Here is a 20149-nt window from a genome sequence, read left to right as displayed (position 1 = left end):
AGTGTTTTATGCAGCAATGTTAGTCTATGGGACACAGAAGGACCAGCGTTCCACAGTAAGCGTTCTGCAGATGTTTGCAGTGCTGCATAATATGCAGGCTGGCTGCCAAAATGCACATAATAAAAGTCTATGGAAATGCCTGGAGCGATTATTTATGACAGGTCCAATCTGATTTCTTATTGATTTTCTGTTCACTTCTATGAAAAATCAATCGGAAATCAGATCAGACCTGTTGGAAATGATCTGGCAGTAAATCTGTCAGAAAATGGTATTGTGTGTACCTAACAATAAGTGTGTACGTAGCACTAACCAGAACACTATCCATTACAAATGTTATTTCCAATGTGTATTCAAATCAAAAAAGATTTCAAGGAATACTATATTCAAAAGGATAAGAATTTATTTAATACAGAACAAAGAATATGAAACAATAAACCACAATAAAAATAATGTACAACCAAAAAGAGTTACAAACAAAAGGAATAACTGCTCGTATCACACAGGAAGAAGGGACGTCCCTGGCTGAAAATGTGCTCAAACCTGCAAAACTGATAACATTTTCCAGAAAATCAATATTCTTTATTTCACCTAGAAAATCTGAATGGAACCATTCAACAAATATAATAAACATTTTTTTTTTAATTTTTCACATTTATATTATAATTTGGACACAGCAGGTAATTGTATTGACATTTCACTTAGCTTTTCCATGGCTGCAACAGTAAAGGAAAGACTGTATAAGTACTTGTACTTGGGGTGCGCAAACACATATCCAATTTTACAACTTCCACGTAGTATGCGAACCAACTGATTTTGCATACTATGAAATGATTGTGCAGGTATGCTCTCGTACTACATGGGAGTGGTAAAACTGGAAAATAAAAATTGGATGTCTGTGCTCACGTGTGGTTAAAATGCCTAAAGGCTCATACACACATCAGACCATAGTCTTTTGAAAATGAAAGATCACAGACCAATGTTACCCCCTTCCATGTAGTATGAGAGCCATACTCTACACAGTCTATTCTATGGAGCTGAACTCCCCATCAGACAGAAATCTTTGCAAGATGCTGCACACAAAGATGCTGTAGACATTCAATAGATCAGTATCTGCAAAAGATCCGTTCCTGCAAAATGCATTCATAGTCTATGAGATCTGCAGATCATCATACACACCTTGTTTAAAGGGACTCCGAGCTCACAAAAAAAAGGAAAGTTATACTCACCAGGGGCTTTCTCCAGCCCAGTGCTGGTCGGGAGGTCCCACGCCGGTGTCCTGGCTCCTCTCCTTCTCCCCGCTCCGGAATGGCTGACAGGCCGCAGCCCGGGCGACACTCGGTAGAGTGTCGGGCTGCAGCTTCCGCGTATGACGCAGATTACGTCACACGCCGGCCGCCTCGCGTCATCACGGCGGCCGGCGTGAAAGTACTGCGCATGCACGATTAAAGCGCGCATGCGCAGTACTTTCACGCCGGCCGCCGTGATGACGCGAGGCGGCCGGCGTGTGATGTAATCCGCGTCATACGCGGAAGCTGCAGCCCGACACTCTACCGAGTGTCGCCCGGGCTGCGGCCTGTCAGCCATTCCGGAGCGGGGAGAAGGAGAGGAGCCAGGACGCCGGCGTGGGACCTCCCGACCAGCACTGGGCTGGAGAAAGCCCCTGGTGAGTATAACTTTCCTTTTTTTTGTGAGCTCGGAGTCCCTTTAACTGACATTCATCTTCAGATCAGATCCACCAGGATGGATTTTCAGATCTGCAGATGATTGTCTGATCTGCAGATGAATGTCTGTTAAATAAGGTGTGTATGATAATCTGCAGATTTCATAGACTATGAATGCATTTTGCAGGAACGGATCTTTGGCAGGAACAGATCTTTTGCAGATACTGATCTTTTCTGTCTGTACAGCATCTGTGTGTGCAGCATCTTGCAAAGATTTTTTTCTGATGGGGAGTTCAGCTCCATAGAAAAGACTGTGAAGGTATGGCTCTCATACTACATGAAGGGTGGTAAGATTGGTCTGTGATTTTTCATTTTCAAAAGACTATGGACTGATGTGTGTATGTGGCCTTAAAATGATACTCTGATCAATCATGTAAGGAATCTAGGTGATGGATTTTAGCCATAGTTTAAGAAACTGGCATCTTACTCCTTTCTACCGTGTGCCTCCATACTCAGTGTTTTTGCACTGTTGCCAAGATGTGCAGGGATAACGAGGTGTGCAAATATTTACAAAAAAAATAATGGAAGTAGGAACACTTTGGAATGACTGGCAAAATTTTTTAAGCACATTGTTCAAGCGAATATCAGCCCACCCTGCAGCTAGTTTATGCCAATATGTTAAAGAGACATAATTCTAATATTGCATTCTGAAAGAAAAGAGTTTAAAGGATACCTTAGCGCAAATAAAAAACGCGGCATGTGTAGTGGGATCTCCTCTGTCCCCCTCCATTACCGCATACCGATCCCCCTAAGTTACCTCCAGCTTGCGGTGGTCGCGGCAGACTGCACAGGTGCTGCCCAGCGGGGCGCATCCTTTTTTGTGCGCCTGGGAGCGCTCTGCGCAGGTGCATTACGTACTTTTGATGTCAGAACTATGTAAAGCACCTGCACAGAGCGCTTCCGTCCGTGGGCGTGAAAGCAAGGACACACATAGCCAGGCAGTGCCTGCACAATCGACCGTGACCACTCCGACCAGGAAGTAAGGAGGATCGGTACGCAGTAACGGAGAGGAGCAGAGAAGAACGGGGGCATGAAGAGAGCCCACTACACATGCCTGCTCCCCTCGTTTTTCAGTTTTATTTGCGCTAAGGTATCCTTTAATAAAAGTGCTCTTGCTGTTTCCAACCCTGATAGTTTTCCTCTTGATAATCCAGCTGTGTTGAAATCTGACACAGCATGATGGGACCTGCAGCTGTATGCAGCCTCTCGCTTCTGAAGAGTCATGCTGTCTGCTGTAACATATGCATAGATAAGACAGCTGCATTGTGTGTTCAGTGCTGTCTCAGGAGTGAGCCTGACAAAAGCAGAGCACACACATACAGTGCATAGCATGACTCAACAGAATTGAAGGAGTGAGGAGAAAGTTAGCAGAGAGGCTAAGCAGAGCTGCAAATCTGATCATACTATAGTCAAACAGTTTTCACCTGGTGGGATTAGGAAGAGATAGAATGACAAGATAAAAAAAACAAAAACAGCAATCTTAGCGAACACTCCTGCTTCAGGACTCATATACCTGGATCCACTAGGGTTTCTTTAAAGTCAATTTAATTATCAAAAAACTAAGCTCTTGCTGACTAGTTCAATTCTAGCCCATAACTCCTATCCTTTCAGTCTGTGTAGATAGGGCAGGTGACTTGTCTACTTTAGACTTTATAGTCTCTTTAACAAAAAGTAATCATTGTAATTGATTACCTGAAGTAAGCTGTGACAAAACTGAATTAAAAGAAACCTGAAGTGAAAAAAAAGAAAGTAGTACGAAGCCTCTGGATGGCCCAGATCACCCTACAGCTACCTGTTCCAGTGCAGGTTCCCTTTAAACCCAATCAATAAAAGCTTGTGGAATAGGTTTCTCTTGGCTGGGTTCCTGATGCATCCAGACTGAGCATGTGCGAGTAAAGTCCGAGCATGCCCAGTACAATGAAGCACTCATGTAAGGAGAAAAAAATCTGTGCTGAAGGTCTGCTGAGTATGCATGAATTAGTAGCACAGCCAGGAGATAAGAGGGACCTGGCACTGGAATAGTGGGCTCTATGAGGGCGCAGGAAGTCTCTGGACTATCCATTCAGGTGTTCTTTAACTGTACCGAGAGGTTCAGCAACTTAAAACAACCTTCTTAACAAATGCCAAGTATTTAAAGCAAACATGAAGCAAAAATAAACTTATGATATAATGATTTGTATGTGTAGTACAGCTAAGAAATAGAACTTTAGTAGCAAAGAAAAGAGTCTCATTGTTTTCCAGTACAAAAAAAAGCCACTTTTCAATCTTTGACAGCTCATCACTTGTCAGCAGTGCTGTTGACAAGGATGATGATCCCCCTATTCACTTAGTCAATCGGTCAAATACTGCTGACGGAATATTAGCAAATACTGCTAAAGGTATTAGAGGTAGAGGATCAGAGGGATAGCCAGGCAACTTGCATTGTGTAAAAGTAAATAAATATGGTAGCCTCCAGAGTCCTCTCAGCTAGGGTTCCTTTTAATAGATATGTCCCTTTAAGGCCAAGTCCAGCGGAAGTAAGATTCCGGAGAGAAGTATATCCAGCAAGTTGGTGAATCTGGACTTCATGGTTCACAATGACTATAGTTGCCGCCATTTTTTTGTCCTTGAACCCTCTTCTATATACTCCACAGATCAACAGTCTGGTATACCTGACTCTACAGCACAATGTATTTAGGATGACTGGGATCAGATGACTCCTGCTGTAGCAGATGACAGTGGCGGTATTGCCATGAACATGCCGATCCAGCAGTACATCTGACTACGACACAATGTATTTAGGATGATGGGGATCAGATGACTCCTGCTGTAGCAGATGACAGTGGCGGTATTGCCATGAACATGCTGATCCATCAGTACATCTGACTCTACAGCACAATGTATTTAGGATGACGGGGATCAGATGACTCCCGCTGTAGCAGAGGACAGTGGCGGTATTGCCATGAACATGCCGATCCATCAGTACATCTGACTCTACGGCACAATGTATTTAGGATGATGGGGATCAGATGACTCCCGCTGTAGCAGAGGACAGTCGCGGTATTGCCATGAACATGCTGATCCATCAATACATCTGACTCTACAGCACAATGTATTTAGGATGATGGGGATCAGATGACTCCTGCTGTAGCAGATGACAGTGGCGGTATTGCCATGAACATGCCAATCCATCAGTACATCTGACTCTACGGCACAATGTATTTAGGATGATGGGGATCAGATGACTCCTGCTGTAGCAGATGACAGTGGCGGTATTGCCATGAACATGCCGATCCATCAGTACATCTGACTCTACGGCACAATGTATTTAGGATGATGGGGATCAGATGACTCCCGCTGTAGCAGATGAAATTCGCGGTATTGCCATGAACATGCCGATCCATCAGTACCTCTGACTACGACACAATGTATTTAGGATGATGGGGATCAGATGACTCCCGCTGTAGCAGATGACAGTGGCGGTATTGCCATGAACATGCCGATCCATCAGTACATCTGACTACGACACAATGTATTTAGGATGATGGGGATCAGATGACTCCTGCTGTAGCAGATGAAATTCGCGGTATTGCCATGAACATGCCAATCCATCAGTACCTCTGACTACGACACAATGTATTTAGGATGACGGGGATCAGATGACTCCTGCTGTAGCAGATGACAGTGGCGGTATTGCCATGAACATGCCGATCCAGCAGTACATCTGACTACGACACAATGTATTTAGGATGATGGGGATCAGATGACTCCTGCTGTAGCAGATGACAGTGGCGGTATTGCCATGAACATGTCGATCCATCAGTACATCTGACTCTACGGCACAATGTATTTAGGATGATGGGGATCAGATGACTCCCGCTGTAGCAGAGGACAGTCGCGGTATTGCCATGAACATGCCGATCCAGCAGTACATCTGACTACGACACAATGTATTTAGGATGATGGGGATCAGATGACTCCTGCTGTAGCAGATGACAGTGGCGGTATTGCCATGAACATGCTGATCCATCAGTACATCTGACTCTACAGCACAATGTATTTAGGATGACGGGGATCAGATGACTCCTGCTGTAGCAGAGGACAGTCGCGGTATTGCCATGAACATGCTGATCCATCAGTACATCTGACTCTACAGCACAATGTATTTAGGATGACGGGGATCAGATGACTCCTGCTGTAGCAGATGACAGTGGCGGTATTGCCATGAACATGCCGATCCATCAGTACATCTGACTCTACGGCACAATGTATTTAGGATGATGGGGATCAGATGACTCCCGCTGTAGCAGATGACAGTCGCAGTATTGGCATGAACATGCCGATCCAGCAGTACATCTGACTACGACACAATGTATTTAGGATGATGGGGATCAGATGACTCCTGCTGTAGCAGATGACAGTGGCGGTATTGCCATGAACATGCCGATCCATCAGTACATCTGACTCTACAGCACAATGTATTTAGGATGATGGGGATCAGATGACTCCCGCTGTAGCAGAGGACAGTCGCGGTATTGCCATGAACATGCTGATCCATCAGTACATCTGACTCTACAGCACAATGTATTTAGGATGATGGGGATCAGATGACTCCCGCTGTAGCAGAGGACAGTCGCGGTATTGCCATGAACATGCTGATCCATCAGTACATCTGACTCTACAGCACAATGTATTTAGGATGATGGGGATCAGATGACTCCCGCTGTAGCAGATGACAGTGGCGGTATTGCCATGAACATGCCGATCCATCAGTACATCTGACTCTACGGCACAATGTATTTAGGATGATGGGGATCAGATGACTCCCGCTGTAGCAGATGACAGTCGCAGTATTGGCATGAACATGCCGATCCAGCAGTACATCTGACTACGACACAATGTATTTAGGATGATGGGGATCAGATGACTCCTGCTGTAGCAGAGGACAGTGGCGGTATTGCCATGAACATGCCGATCCATCAGTACATCTGACTCTTCAGCACAATGTATTTAGGATGATGGGGATCAGATGACTCCCGCTGTAGCAGATGAAATTCGCGGTATTGCCATGAACATGCCGATCCATCAGTACATCTGACTCTACAGCACAATGTATTTAGGATGACGGGGATCAGATGACTCCTGCTGTAGCAGAGGACAGTCGCGGTATTGCCATGAACATGCTGATCCATCAGTACATCTGACTCTACAGCACAATGTATTTAGGATGACGGGGATCAGATGACTCCCGCTGTAGCAGATGACAGTCGCGGTATTGGCATGAACATGCCGATCCATCAGTACCTCTGACTCTACAGCACAATGTATTTAGGATGATGAGGATCAGATGACTCCCGCTGTACCCGCTGTAGCAGATGACAGTTGCGGTATTGGCGTGAATAAGCCGATCCATCTGCGCCTGTGCAATTTTCTGGCTTCATGGCTGCAATAGAAAACAGAGAAAACAGCGCTGAGAACAATGGCGTAGCTAGAAACTATGGGGCCTTCTAGCAAAATTTTCATGAGGCCCTCAGAACTAGGTTCTCTTGAGCAATGCCACCGGCTCCTACCCTACGGATATGAGGTGAATGGCCTGTTTACATTCCCGTACAATTTACACTGTGTGTAGTCCTTGGGCTAAGAGACAAATATTGTCAGAGGGTGGAGCAACAAAGGAAAGTTAATAGTGAACACATCAAGTATAACCTGGGCCCCCTAGCAGTTGCTATGGCTGCTGTGGCTATTGCTACGCCCGACTGAGAACTTCATTTCACTTATAGGGGCACTGTTGTAGGGGTGCTGGGTAATATAGGGGCACTGTTGTAGGGGTGCTGGGTGATGTAGGGGCACTGTTCTAGGGGTGCTGGGTGATATAGGGGCACTGTTGTAGGGGTGCTGGGTGATATAGGGGAACTGTTGTAGGGGTGCTGAGTGATATAGGGGCACTGTTGTAGGGGTGCTGAGTGATATAGGGGCACTGTTGTAGGGGTGCTGGGTGATGTAGGGGCACTGTTGTAGGGGTGCTGAGTGATATAGGGGCACTGTTGTAGGGGTGCTGAGTGATATAGGGGCACTGTTGTAGGGGTGCTGAGTGATATAGGGGCACTGTTGTAGGGGTGCTGAGTGATATAGGGGCACTGTTGTAGGGGTGCTGGGTGATATAGGGGCACTGTTGTAGGGGTGCTGGGTGATATAGGGGCACTGTTGTAGGGGTGCTGGGTGATGTAGGGGCACTGTTGTAGGGGTGCTGGGTGATGTAGGGGCACTGTTGTAGGGGTGCTGAGTGATATAGGGGCACTGTTGTAGGGGTGCTGGGTGATATAGGGGCACTGTTGTAGGGGTGCTGAGTGATATAGGGGCACTGTTGTAGGGGTGCTGAGTGATATAGGGGCACTGTTGTAGGGGTGCTGAGTGATATAGGGGCACTGTTGTAGGGGTGCTGGGTGATATAGGGGCACTGTTGTAGGGGTGCTGAGTGATATAGGGGCACTGTTGTAGGGGTGCTGGGTGATATAGGGGCACTGTTGTAGGGGTGCTGAGTGATATAGGGGCACTGTTGTAGGGGTGCTGAGTGATATAGGGGCACTGTTGTAGGGGTGCTGAGTGATATAGGGGCACTGTTGTAGGGGTGCTGGGTGATATAGGGGCACTGTTGTAGGGGTGCTGAGTGATATAGGGGCACTGTTGTAGGGGGTGCTGAGTGATATAGGGGCACTGTTGTAGGGGTGCTGAGTGATATAGGGGCACTGTTGTAGGGGTGCTGGGTGATATAGGGGCACTGTTGTAGGGGTGCTGAGTGATATAGGGGCACTGTTGTAGGGGTGCTGAGTGATATAGGGGCACTGTTGTAGGGGTGCTGAGTGATATAGGGGCACTGTTGTAGGGGTGCTGAGTGATATAGGGGCACTGTTGTAGGGGTGCTGAGTGATATAGGGGCACTGTTGTAGGGGTGCTGGGTAATATAGGGGCACTGTTGTAGGGGTGCTGAGTGATATAGGGGCACTGTTGTAGGGGTGCTGAGTGATATAGGGGCACTGTTGTAGGGGTGCTGAGTGATATAGGGGCACTGTTGTAGGGGTGCTGGGTAATATAGGGGCACTGTTGTAGGGGTGCTGGGTGATATAGGGGCACTGTTGTAAGGGTGCTGGGTGATGTAGGGGCACTGTTCTAGGGGTGCTGGGTGATATAGGGGCACTGTTGTAGGGGTGCTGAGTCATATAGGGGCACTGTTGTAGGGGTGCTGAGTGATATAGGGGCACTGTTGTTTTCAATATCCAGAACACATTTAACAAAGTCTGTGAGAGCCAGCAGCCCAACATGTTTCAACCCCTTAATTGTGGCCGTCGTCAGGGGTTGAAACATGTTGGATTGGTGGGGGGTTATGTCTTTTATGTGTGAGAAAAAGTAAAAGCATTTCTAGTCGAGAACACAGGGATTCAGATGGGAAGGATCTGCCTTGTTGGCAGATATACACAATCTCTGTATATATTCGTGAACCCTGCCTCCATCTGTATTTACATCTATTACTATACATACAAATATTTTAATGATTTAATTAAAAGTTATGTTTTATAATGCCTACATAGGAGCCAATTTTGTGTATAAGTAATAAATCAGAAGTTGTGGATATATGAATAATTTTGGAGTGGACACTTTTGCTCACATGTACATAAAAGCCAAGAAATGTTTTTCTCCACAATACTGCCTCTTGTACATCATCTTATTATATTTTGGGAGACGCCTATATCATTTCCCGTCAAAACATTACTTGCTCGTTGAATAAAAGTAACGGTAAGTCAAAATTTGCCAGGGGTATGAATAATTATGGGCAGCCCTGTAAATTGAGAAGGCAGTTTTGTAGCCCATCAGTATTTGACAATGCTCGTGCTGATTAACACAACTGATAATATTACAATGGCTCATTCATAATTGCAAATACCTTCTGTTATAAGAAGGAAAACTTTTGTTTTCCATAGCAATTTAGTAAGGCCCTGTTCACACCTAGAATCGCAAAACGCTAGCGATTACCACTAGCGTTTTGCGGGAATGATTTTTCACTGGATGACATAGCAGTTTGGGAGCGATCGTGATTAGCAGCTATATTCATGCTAATCGCGATCGCTCAGGAATCGCCGCCAAAACGCTGCATGTAACACGTTTGCGATTATCGCTAATCGCCCGCAATAGCGGCAGTGAGAACACTGCCATAGCAAACCATGTGCTAAGCGCTTTTGCAGTGTGCGGCAATCGCACGGTTCCCGCTCAGATGTAAACGGGGCCTCAGAGGGCTTTTTGGTCCTTTGTAACCCCTTACACACTCCTAGGAGTTCTGGTTCACCATGAGCTTGCTGGTTAGTCTGTACCTCTGGGTGTTTCAAGTCCTACCCCATAGAGCCACATTAATCCATGCCATGCACTGATGAGGATCAACCAGTCCAAAACAGTCTGCATGTATGGTGGATTATTGTGGCTCTGTAATATTAACAAGCTGACACATCATTGCATTCCAGCAGTTCTGGAGGTGTGGTTAGTTTACAGGGATAACAAAGGGATGATTTGCATATTCAGCAATGATGCATCGTGGGAGACATCGTATCCTCACTCCAATCTGAATTATTGCAAATACCTTCTGCTTTAAGAAGGCAAACTTTTGTTTTCCACAGCATTTTAGCAAGAGGGATTTTTGGCCCTTTGTAGCCCCTTACACACTCCCAGGAGTTCTGGTTTCACCTGAAGCTTGCTGGTTAGTCTAACTATGGCTTGTTAAAGCGGACTTAAATCAGCATACTTCTCTGCCTCTTTAAAACACAAAATGTGTCCCTCTAACAAGGGAGTACCTAATGTACTCTGAAGTCATCTCGTCTCCTCCTGCACCCACTGCCGCCTGAACACCCCCCCCCCCTCCCCCAAGCATGAGAAAAAACCACCATCGGCAGTTTTTGAGTGTGAGTGCAGAGAGAGCTTGATCTGACATCCACAATCTATAAGTCAGAGCTGGTGCACACCAAGAGCGCTCCTGAGGGCCTGACTGAATTACCAGTTAGGGCTAATGCACACCAAGAGCGCTTCTAAACACTTTTAAAAATGCTAGTGCAGTAAAAAGTGCTTGGCTAATGTATTTGAATGTTATGGTTCACGCCAGAGAGATGAGCTTTTTTCCCAAATGCAAGTCCTGCAGCATATCTGCTGATTTCTGAGGCGATTCAGCCTCAACGTAAAGTATAGGAAAGTGGAAAATCGCTCTGAAAAGCACTAGATCAGAGCGATTTTCCAAGCGTTTTTGTTACAGAAGCTGTTCAGTTACAGCTCTACTGTTACAAAAAATAAAAAACGCTACACCAAAACGCAACTCTCTCAAGAAAATCGCTAGGCACATGCCTAGAATCGCCTAGGAAAATCACTTCAAAAAGCGCTGAGTGTTTGCGATTTTTGGTGTGCACTGGCCCCCCAGTCAGTTAATGTAAGTACAGCAACAGTACTCTGCCCTGAGCCAGCTTCATTCCTGCAGTGTGTAGACATCCACCCGCACAGTGACAGTTATGCCGGGTACCTTAATCTGCACCAGGAGTCCGTTCCTGGAGAGCTTGTAGGGCAGGCTAGTAGAGAAAAAAAATATATAACTATACTGGCTATATGGGCACATACATGGCAGATGAAATTCAATGTTGAAAAATGTAAAGTCATGTATTTTGGTCGTACCAATGGTCTAGCACCATACAAAATAAATACGATACAGTTGGGGACATCAAACTTGGAGAAGGACTTAGGAGTACTCATCGACAACAAGTTAAATAATCGTACTCAATGCCAAGCCGCTGCAGCTAAAGCTAACAACATTTTGTGATGCATTAAAAGGGAAATAAAAACTCGAGATGCTAGCATAATATTGCCCCTGTTTAACTCTCTAGTAAGGCCACATCTGGAATATGGAATTCAGTTCTGGGCACCGCATTACAGGAAAGATATTGCAGTTTTAGAGCAGGTGCAGAGACGAGCAACAAAATTGATACGTGGGATGGAAGGTCTCGCTTACCAAGAAAGGTTAGATAAACTGGGTTTATTTAGTCTAGAGAAAAGACGCCTTAGAGGGGATCTAATTAACATGTATAAATACATCAGAGGGCAATATAATAGCTTGGCGGATGAGCTTTTTGTCCCTAGGCCTTCTCAAAGGACTAGAGGTCATGATCTGCGCATGGAGGAAAAACGTTTTAGCCATTTATTTAGGAAAGGGTTCTTTACAGTAAGAGTGATTAAGATGTGGAATGCATTGCCACAGGAAGTCGTTATGGCAAACTCTATACCTGCATTTAAAGGGGGCTTAGATGCTTTCCTTGCGTTAAAAGACATCCATGGCTACAATTACTAGGTAATGCCTAATGATGTTGATCCAGGGATTTTATCTGATTGCCATCTGGAGTCGGGAAGGAATTTTTTTCCCTTTTGGGGCTAATTGGACCATGCCTTGTAAGGGTTTTTTCGCCTTCCTCTGGATCAACACGGATATGTGAGGGAGCAGGCTGGAGTTGTACTTTGTTCTCTGGTTGATCTCGATGGACGTATGTCTTTTTTCAACCAAAATAACTATGTAACTATGTAACCAGTGTGGGCATGCATTACAAGGGTTCAATTTTACATTTTCTTTATATTTTATGCACATAAGAGGACCCAGTAATTAATGGGTCTGATGTAGAGGGATAGGAGCAGCTAATGATTACATTAAAGAGAAACAGTGACCAAGAACTGAACTTCATCCCAATCAGTAGCTACATAAGAAATCTGTTCCTTTTCACAAACGGATCATCAGGGGGCTCTGTATGGCTGATATTGTGGTGAAACCCCTCCCACAGGAAACTGAAAGGACCATGGTCTGTCTGTGAACCTCGTTGCATTGTGGGAAAAAGCTGTTTACAGCTGTTTCCAACTGCCAAAAAAGCAAGCAGCATCTCTTTCCACTGACATCACCTGCCAGCAGTAAAAATGTCACCATGTGATAAATGTCAGAATGTAAATCAGGGAGAGGAAAGCTTTTACAATGGGCAAACACTGACTAAATCATTTATACATAATTATTGTAAATATGAAGCACTTTTTTTACAACATTATTTTCACTGGATTTCCTCTTTAAAAAAAGGCATTCAGTTCCTCCCTGCCCAAATTGACTTTGAGACCTCGTTCACATCTATGCAGTGCAAATGGCCGTGAGATCAGAACGCAAAGCGCACAATTGCACGCCATGTTCGCCGCTACCAGCTGTGCTGCTGATCCCATCCATTGACAGTGAATGGGTCAGCTCTGCGCTTGCGGGCAGAAATATGCAAGCGCATCATAGCACATCGTACTGCTGCGCAGCGCCTTTGATGTGAAGGGCTGTCTATGCCCTTCTACCGTTCTTGCGTGTGACACGTCATACGCACTTCCAAATGCGCACAGAAGCGCGTATGATGTGAAGGAACTGGACCTGAGCTCTTGGACAGGACAAAAGAAAAACAGAGAGAAATGCACCCTGTATGTATTTAGAGAGTTTAGCCTGTTTAATTCCCCCTCCTTTGTGTCTAATCACAAGTTGTAATTTGATCTCTCCTGTGTCACATGACTGCCACGACAGATAAGCTCATTTGAAAGCACAGGATGCAATATGTCTGCTTCCATGAATCAGGAAGTAGCCACACTGCAGATTTATTTTAGGATCAGCTGTAGCCATAGCTCCCAACTGTCCCTCTTTTGGAGGGACAGTGCCTCTTTGGGAACTCTGCCCCTCCCCATTTGTCTATCTTTCAAAACTTTTTCCCACTTTCTATGTAAATATATATATTTCTCTACTAAAACATGTGTTGGATTGTTATTCCCATCCTTTAAACTGATAAATTACTGATTTTAAAATGTTAATATGAAGGAAAAGGAACCAAGATAGAAAGGACCAGTGTGGTTTGAATTATAAAACAACATATTTTTCTTATGAAATCTTTATGGTATGCGTGACTAGGGGTGTGACAGGGGTGTGATCGGGGGCGTGGCTTAAGTGTCCTTCTTTCTCATCTCAAAAAGTTGGGAGGGATGGCTGTAACAAAGAATTTTTTTGTTTAAAGGTTATCATGCTGTTGTGTATCTTTTAGAGCAGTTCAGGTCCGCTATCAAGTGACTCAGAGCTGAAATAAATAAAGAGATTTATGCATACCTGAGGCTTCCTCCAGCCCCATCTGCTCAGATCACTCCCACTCTGCCGTCCTCCACTGCCTGCAGCTTTGGGAGCCAGTCTGATGTAAGAGAAGTGCGCTGTTTGCGTATCTCTCTAGCAGCCACTGGAGAGATACGTAGAGGGTGCACTTCTCTTACGTTAGACTGGCTCCGACTGATGTAAGTGACGGGACCCGGTTTCTGAAGCTGAGGACAGCGGTGTGGGAGAGATCTGAGCTGATGGGGCTGGAGGAAGCCCCAGGTATAACCAAAACTTTTTATTTATTTCAGCTCTGGTACACTTTAAGGCTCCACCCCTTGGTACTTGTTGCCATTGCTGCAGAAGTGCCTGTCCATCCCTGGCTGTTTCCCAGCTTGACACATTATGTGATGTCAAGGTGTGCATGCGTGTGCAGGGCACATCAGGAACAGAGGGGACCACAGACCAGCCCCTTATACGTTAGAGCAGCGCGGGTTGCCAATATTGTAACTGTAAAGATGCCCCGTTGGAACCTTACTGTCTTCTCAGTCTGCAATTTGTTAGAAGTTGGAGCAACTCGCACCTGGGCAGTAGAGCGGACCTGATCATCTATTTCCACCTGAGCCCGCTACTGCACCTGCACCGGGGAAGGTAAATATTGCAGGCGCTCCTGCACCACAGCCTACATCCTTGTCGCCTGTGGTTTCGGGGGAGCCAGGACTGGAACCGAGCGGCAGAGGAGGACGGGGGAAGCTTCATTAGGATCCAGAAGCTTCCTCCTCCTGAGGTAAGTATCCCTGGGAGGAGGGGGCTCGTTACAGTTCCTCTTTAACCCCCCTCCCGACCACCCAACGCCAAGTGGCGTCGGGAGGGTGGCAGCCCCAGGACAGCATAACGCCAATTGGCGTCGAGTCCTGGGGCTCCACTGTTAGCGGGCAGAAAAGGGGGGGGGGGGATTCATTTGTGTTCACAGATGTGTGGCTCTGCAGAAAGCCATTAAAGCTGCAGAGCCCTAATTTATAAAACATAGTCTAGTCACTAAGGGGGTAAAGCTTGTGGTCCTAAACCTCCTTAGCGGCATACCGCTCGCTGGCCCCAGGAGTCCCCCATGCTTAATTAATTTGATCAAATGGCTGCAAAACCTCTAGCTAGCACTAGACTAGCTAGTACAGGTGTCCGGCATCCCCCGATCACCCCGTTTATACGTTACACCCCCCACCCCCCCCTGGATCCAGCGATCGCGCCGCCTCCCGACACAGCTCCGGTCTCTCTATGGGGAGGATCGTGTTTGCGCATGATGTCGGTGACGTCATGTGCGATCCTCCTCATAGTGAAGATCGGATCTGTGCAGGGAGGCTGCGTGATCGCTGGATACAGGCTGGGTAATGTATAAACGGGGCGATCGGGGGTGACGGACACCTGTACTAGCTAGCCTTGTGCTACCTAGAGGTTTTGCAGCCATTTGATCAAATGAATTAACCATAAGGACACAAACTAGCAAAACCTTCTGAGCGGCGTAACGCTCAGGAGGTTAAGTTCATTCATGCTTTCAGTCACACCAAATATCAGAAGCAGGATATTCTCCTTCAGTGTGATGATAATGGAAGTAATTATTGGCAAGCAAAAAGATACAGGTAGCCCATTCAGAAGTGGCAGTATAACAGTATAACACATAATGCTAACATCTTACTCAGTGAGGGTTGGTTCCAGCATGTGGACGAGGCCCAGGGCAGAAGAAAGTCCATCTGAAATAAGCAAAGTATAGTTATCCTAAGCTTCAGAAATAGCAGGCAAAGATTTCTAACAGAAATTAGTAAGAAAGATAGCCTATCATTAGTTTCTATTGTGCAATAAGATATGTACGCAACAATATTATTATTATTTACAGTATATAGTGCAAACATATTCCGCAGTGCTTTACAGAGTACATAGCCATGTCACTGACTGTCCTCAGAGGAGCTCACGCTCTAATCCTACCATAGTCATAGTCTGTCCTACCATATTATTATTATGTATTTATATACAGTGGTGTGAAAAACTATTTGCCCCCTTCCTGATTTCTTATTCTTTTGCATGTTTGTCACACTTAAATGTTTCTGCTCATCAAAAACCGTTAACTATTAGTCAAAGATAACATAATTGAACACAAAATGCAGTTTTAAATGATGGTTTTTATTATTTAGTGAGAAAAAAAACTCAAAACCTACATGGCCCTGTGTGAAAAAGAAATTGCCCCCTGAACCTAATAACTGGTTGGGCCACCCTTAGCAGCAATAACTGCAATCAAGCGTTTGCGATAACTTGCAACGAGTCTTTTACAGCGCTCTGGAGGAATTTTGGCCCACTCATCTTTGCAGAATTGTTGTAATTCAGCTTTATTTGAGGGGTTTCTAGCATGAACCGCCTTTTTAAGGTCATGCCACAACATCTCAATAGGATTCAGGTCAGGACTTTGACTAGGCCACTCCAAAGTCTTCATTTTGTTTTTCTTCAGCCATTGAGAGGTGGATTTGCTGGTATGTTTTGGGTCATTGTCCTGCTGCAGCACCCAAGATCACTTCAGCTTGAGTTGACAAACAGATGGCCGGACATTCTCCTTCAGGATTTTTTGGTAGACAGTAGAATTCATGGTTCCATCTATCACAGCAAGCCTTCCAGGTCCTGAAGCAACAAAACAACCCCAGACCATCACACTACCACCACCATATTTTACTGTTGGTATGATGCTCTTTTGCTGAAATGCTGTGTTACTTCTACGCCAGATGTAACGGGACACGCACCTTCCAAAAAGTTCAACTTTTGTCTCGTCGGTCCATAAGGTATTTTCCCAAAAGTCTTGGCAATCATTGAGATGTTTTTTTAGCAAAATTGAGACGAGCCTTAATGTTCTTTTTGCTTAAAAGTGGTTTGCGCCTTGGATATCTGCCATGCAGGCGGTTTTTGCCCAGTTTCTTTCTTATGGTGGAGTCATGAACACTGACCTTAATTGAGGCAAGTGAGGCCTGCAGTTCTTTAGATGTTGTCCTGGGGTCTTTTGTGGCCTCTCGGATGAGTTTTCTCTGCGCTCTTGGGGTAATATTGGTCGGCAAGCCACTCCTGGGAAGGTTCACCACTGTTCCATGTTTTTGCCATTTGTGGATAATGGCTCTCACTGTGGTATGCTGGAGTCCCAAAGCTTTAGAAATGGCTTTATAACCTTTACCAGACTGATAGATCTCAATTACAGTACTTTTGTTCTCATTTGTTCCTGAATTTCTTTGGATCTTGGCATGATGTCTAGCTTTTGAGGTGCTTTTGGTCTACTTCTCTGTGTCAGATAGCTCCTATTTAAGTGGTTTCTTGATTGAAACAGGTGTGGCAGTAATCAGGCCTGGGGGTGACTACAGAAATTGAAATCAGGTGTGATAAACCACAGTTAAGTTATTTTTTAACAAGGGGGGCAATCACTTTTTCACACAGGGCCATGTAGATTTGGAGGTTTTTTTCTCACTAAATAATAAAAACCATCATTTAAAACTGCATTTTGTGTTCAATTATGTCTTCTTTGACTAATAGTTAACGGTTTTTGATGAGCAGTAACATTTAAGTGCGACAAGCATGCAAAAGAATAAGAAATCAGGAGGGGGGCAAATAGTTTTTCACACCACTGTAGTACTGACATCTTCTGCAGCACATTACAGAGTACATAGTCATGTCACTGACTGTCCTCAGAGGAGCTCACAATCTAATCCTACCATAGTCATAGTCTAATGTCCTACCATATTATTTTTATGTATTTACAGTGATGTGAAAAACTATTTGCCCCCTTCCTGATTTCTTATTCTTTTGCATGTTTGTCACACTTAAATGCTTCTGCTCATCAAAAACCGTTAACTATTAGTCAAAGATAACATAATTGAACACAAAATGCAGTTTTAAAAAATGTTTTTTTATTATTTAGTGAGGAAAAAAACTCAAAACCTACATGGCCCTGTGTGAAAAAGAAATTGCCCCCTGAACCTAATAACTGGTTGGGCCACCCTTAGCAGCAATAGCTGCAATCAAGCGTTTGCGATAACTTGCAACGAGTCTTTTACAGCGCTCTGGAGGAATTTTGGCCCACTCATCTTTGCAGAATTGTTGTAATTCAGCTTTATTTCAGGGTTTTCTAGCATGAACCGCCTTTTTAAGGTCATGCCACAACATCTCAATAGGATTCAGGTCAGGACTTTGACTAGGCCACTCCAAAGTCTTAATTTTGTTTTTCTTCAGCCATTCAGAGGTGGATTTGCTGGTGTGTTTTGGGTCATTGTCCTGCTGCAGCACCCAAGATCGCTTCAGCTTGAGTTGACGAACAGATGGCCGGACATTCTCCTTCAGGATTTTTTGGTAGACAGTAGAATTCATGGTTCCATCTATCACAGCAAGCCTTCCAGGTCCTGAAGCAGCAAAACAACCCCTGACCATCACACTACCACCACCATATTTTACTGTTGGTATGATGTTCTTTTGCTGAAATGCTGCGTTACTTCTACGCCAGATGTAACGGGACACGTACCTTCCAAAAAGTTCAACTTTTGTCTCGTTGGTCCACAAGGTATTTTCCCAAAAGTCTTGGCAATCATTGAGATGTTTTTTAGCAAAATTGAGATGAGCCTTAGGCTGGTTTCACAGTGGGACGTTAAAGTCCCACGTTACAGCAGCCAGTAACATAGCCTAACTCACAGCACAGTAAAATCAATGTTGCTGTTCACAGTAACACGTTGAGTTACATTGTAACGCAGCACGTTAAAAACAAAGTGCTGCATACTGTACGTTATACTGGGCTAAGCAGCGTTAGACTGTTTGCACATGCTCAGTAATGTTGGAGGAGGAGGTATCCCCCTCCTCCTCTGCAGCCAGCCACATGGCTAATTAATATTCACTGCACTGCATAGACTAGTAGTAGGACTGTAGTGTTGTCCGGATCATGAACGAATCGTTCATTTGATCCGGATCTTTTTTGTGAGTCGAATCATCCAGATCACCAAAATGAAAGATTCGGTTCACAGTGGATGTTTGTCTGGAAGAAACAGGAAATACAGAATGTACAGTGCAGGGAAAGTCCTGTCCTGCTAGTCATTTCACCCCCAGTCTGCTTCCCTAGTAAAATTATTCAAATGATTCAGTTCAAAGATCCGGATCTTTTCAATGATCCGATTCAAATGATCCGAATCCTTGAAAAGATCCGGACTTCCTATGACTAACCTAGAGCGGCTGCTTTGAGAGCCGCATAACGCAGCTCAATCTGACGTCCAACTTCAACACCACCACGCGTTGCATTAGGGGCACGTTATGCGACCATAACGTCCCCTAAAACGCAACGTCTTGGTGTGTAAGTAGCCTTAATGTTCTTTTTGCTTAAAAGTGGTTTGCTCCTTGGATATCTGCCATGCAGACCGTTTTTGCCCATCTCTTTCTTATGGTGGAGTCGTGAACACTGACCTTAATTGAGGCAAGTGAGGCCTGCAGTTCTTTAGATGTTGTCCTGGGGTCTTTTGTGGCCTCTCGGATGAGTTTTCTCTGCGCTCTTGGGGTAATATTGGTCGGCCGGCCACTCCTGGGAAGGTTCATCACTGTTCCATGTTTTTGCCATTTGTGGATAATGGCTCTCACTGTGGTTCGCTGGAGTCCCAAAGCTTTAGAAATGGCTTTATAACCTTTACCAGACTGATAGATCTCAATTACAGTACTTTTGTTCTCATTTGTTCCTGAATTTCTTTGGATCTTGGCATGATGTCTAGCTTTTGAGGTGCTTTTGGTCTACTTCTCTGTGTCAGATAGCTCCTATTTAAGTGATTTCTTGATTGAAACAGGTGTGGCAGTAATCAGGCCTGGGGGTGTCTACAGAAATTGAACTCAGGTGTGATAAACCACAGTTAAGTTATTTTTTAACAAGGGGGGCAATCACTTTTTCACACAGGGCCATGTAGATTTGGAGGTTTTTTTTTCTCACTAAATAATAAAAACCATCATTTAAAACTGCATTTTGTGTTCAATTATGTTATCTTTGACTAATAGTTAACGGTTTTTGATGAGCAGAAACATTTAAGTGTGACAATAATGCAAAAGAATAAGAAATCAGGAAGGGGGCAAATAGTTTTTCACATCACTGTATATGGTACTGACATCTTCTGCAGCACATTACAGAGTACATAGCCATGTCACTGACTGTCCTCAGAGGGGCTCACACTCTAATCCTACCATAGTCATAGTCTAATGTCCTACCATATTATTATTTTGTATTTATATAGTACTGACATCTTCTGAAGCA

At 44.7% G+C, this 20149-nt stretch overlaps 1 protein-coding gene across 2 annotated transcripts in view; it reads right to left on the bottom strand.

Annotated features, from left to right (window-relative positions):
• Positions 1 to 2045: 2045 nt before the first annotated feature.
• The window catches only part of LOC137524102 (uncharacterized), a 71190-nt gene continuing 53086 nt past the window's right edge, over positions 2046 to 20149 (bottom strand). Inside the window, exons 6-8 of one of the 2 annotated variants that reach the window (XM_068243608.1) lie at positions 15548 to 15602; positions 11251 to 11296; positions 7080 to 7143 (exon numbers count right to left, since the gene is read on the bottom strand). In XM_068243608.1, coding sequence (XP_068099709.1) covers positions 7138 to 7143; positions 11251 to 11296; positions 15548 to 15602 — 107 coding nt within the window. In that variant the 3' untranslated portion in view covers positions 7080 to 7137. Of the gene's footprint in view, positions 7144 to 11250; positions 11297 to 15547; positions 15603 to 20149 lie in introns of both variants that reach the window. The other variant, XM_068243607.1, reaches the window with a different exon arrangement.

This window comes from Hyperolius riggenbachi, chromosome 7, assembly GCF_040937935.1.
Source record: "Hyperolius riggenbachi isolate aHypRig1 chromosome 7, aHypRig1.pri, whole genome shotgun sequence".
Classification (NCBI taxonomy): Eukaryota; Metazoa; Chordata; class Amphibia; order Anura; family Hyperoliidae; genus Hyperolius; species Hyperolius riggenbachi.
This window is presented reverse-complemented; position numbering and strand designations above follow the sequence as displayed.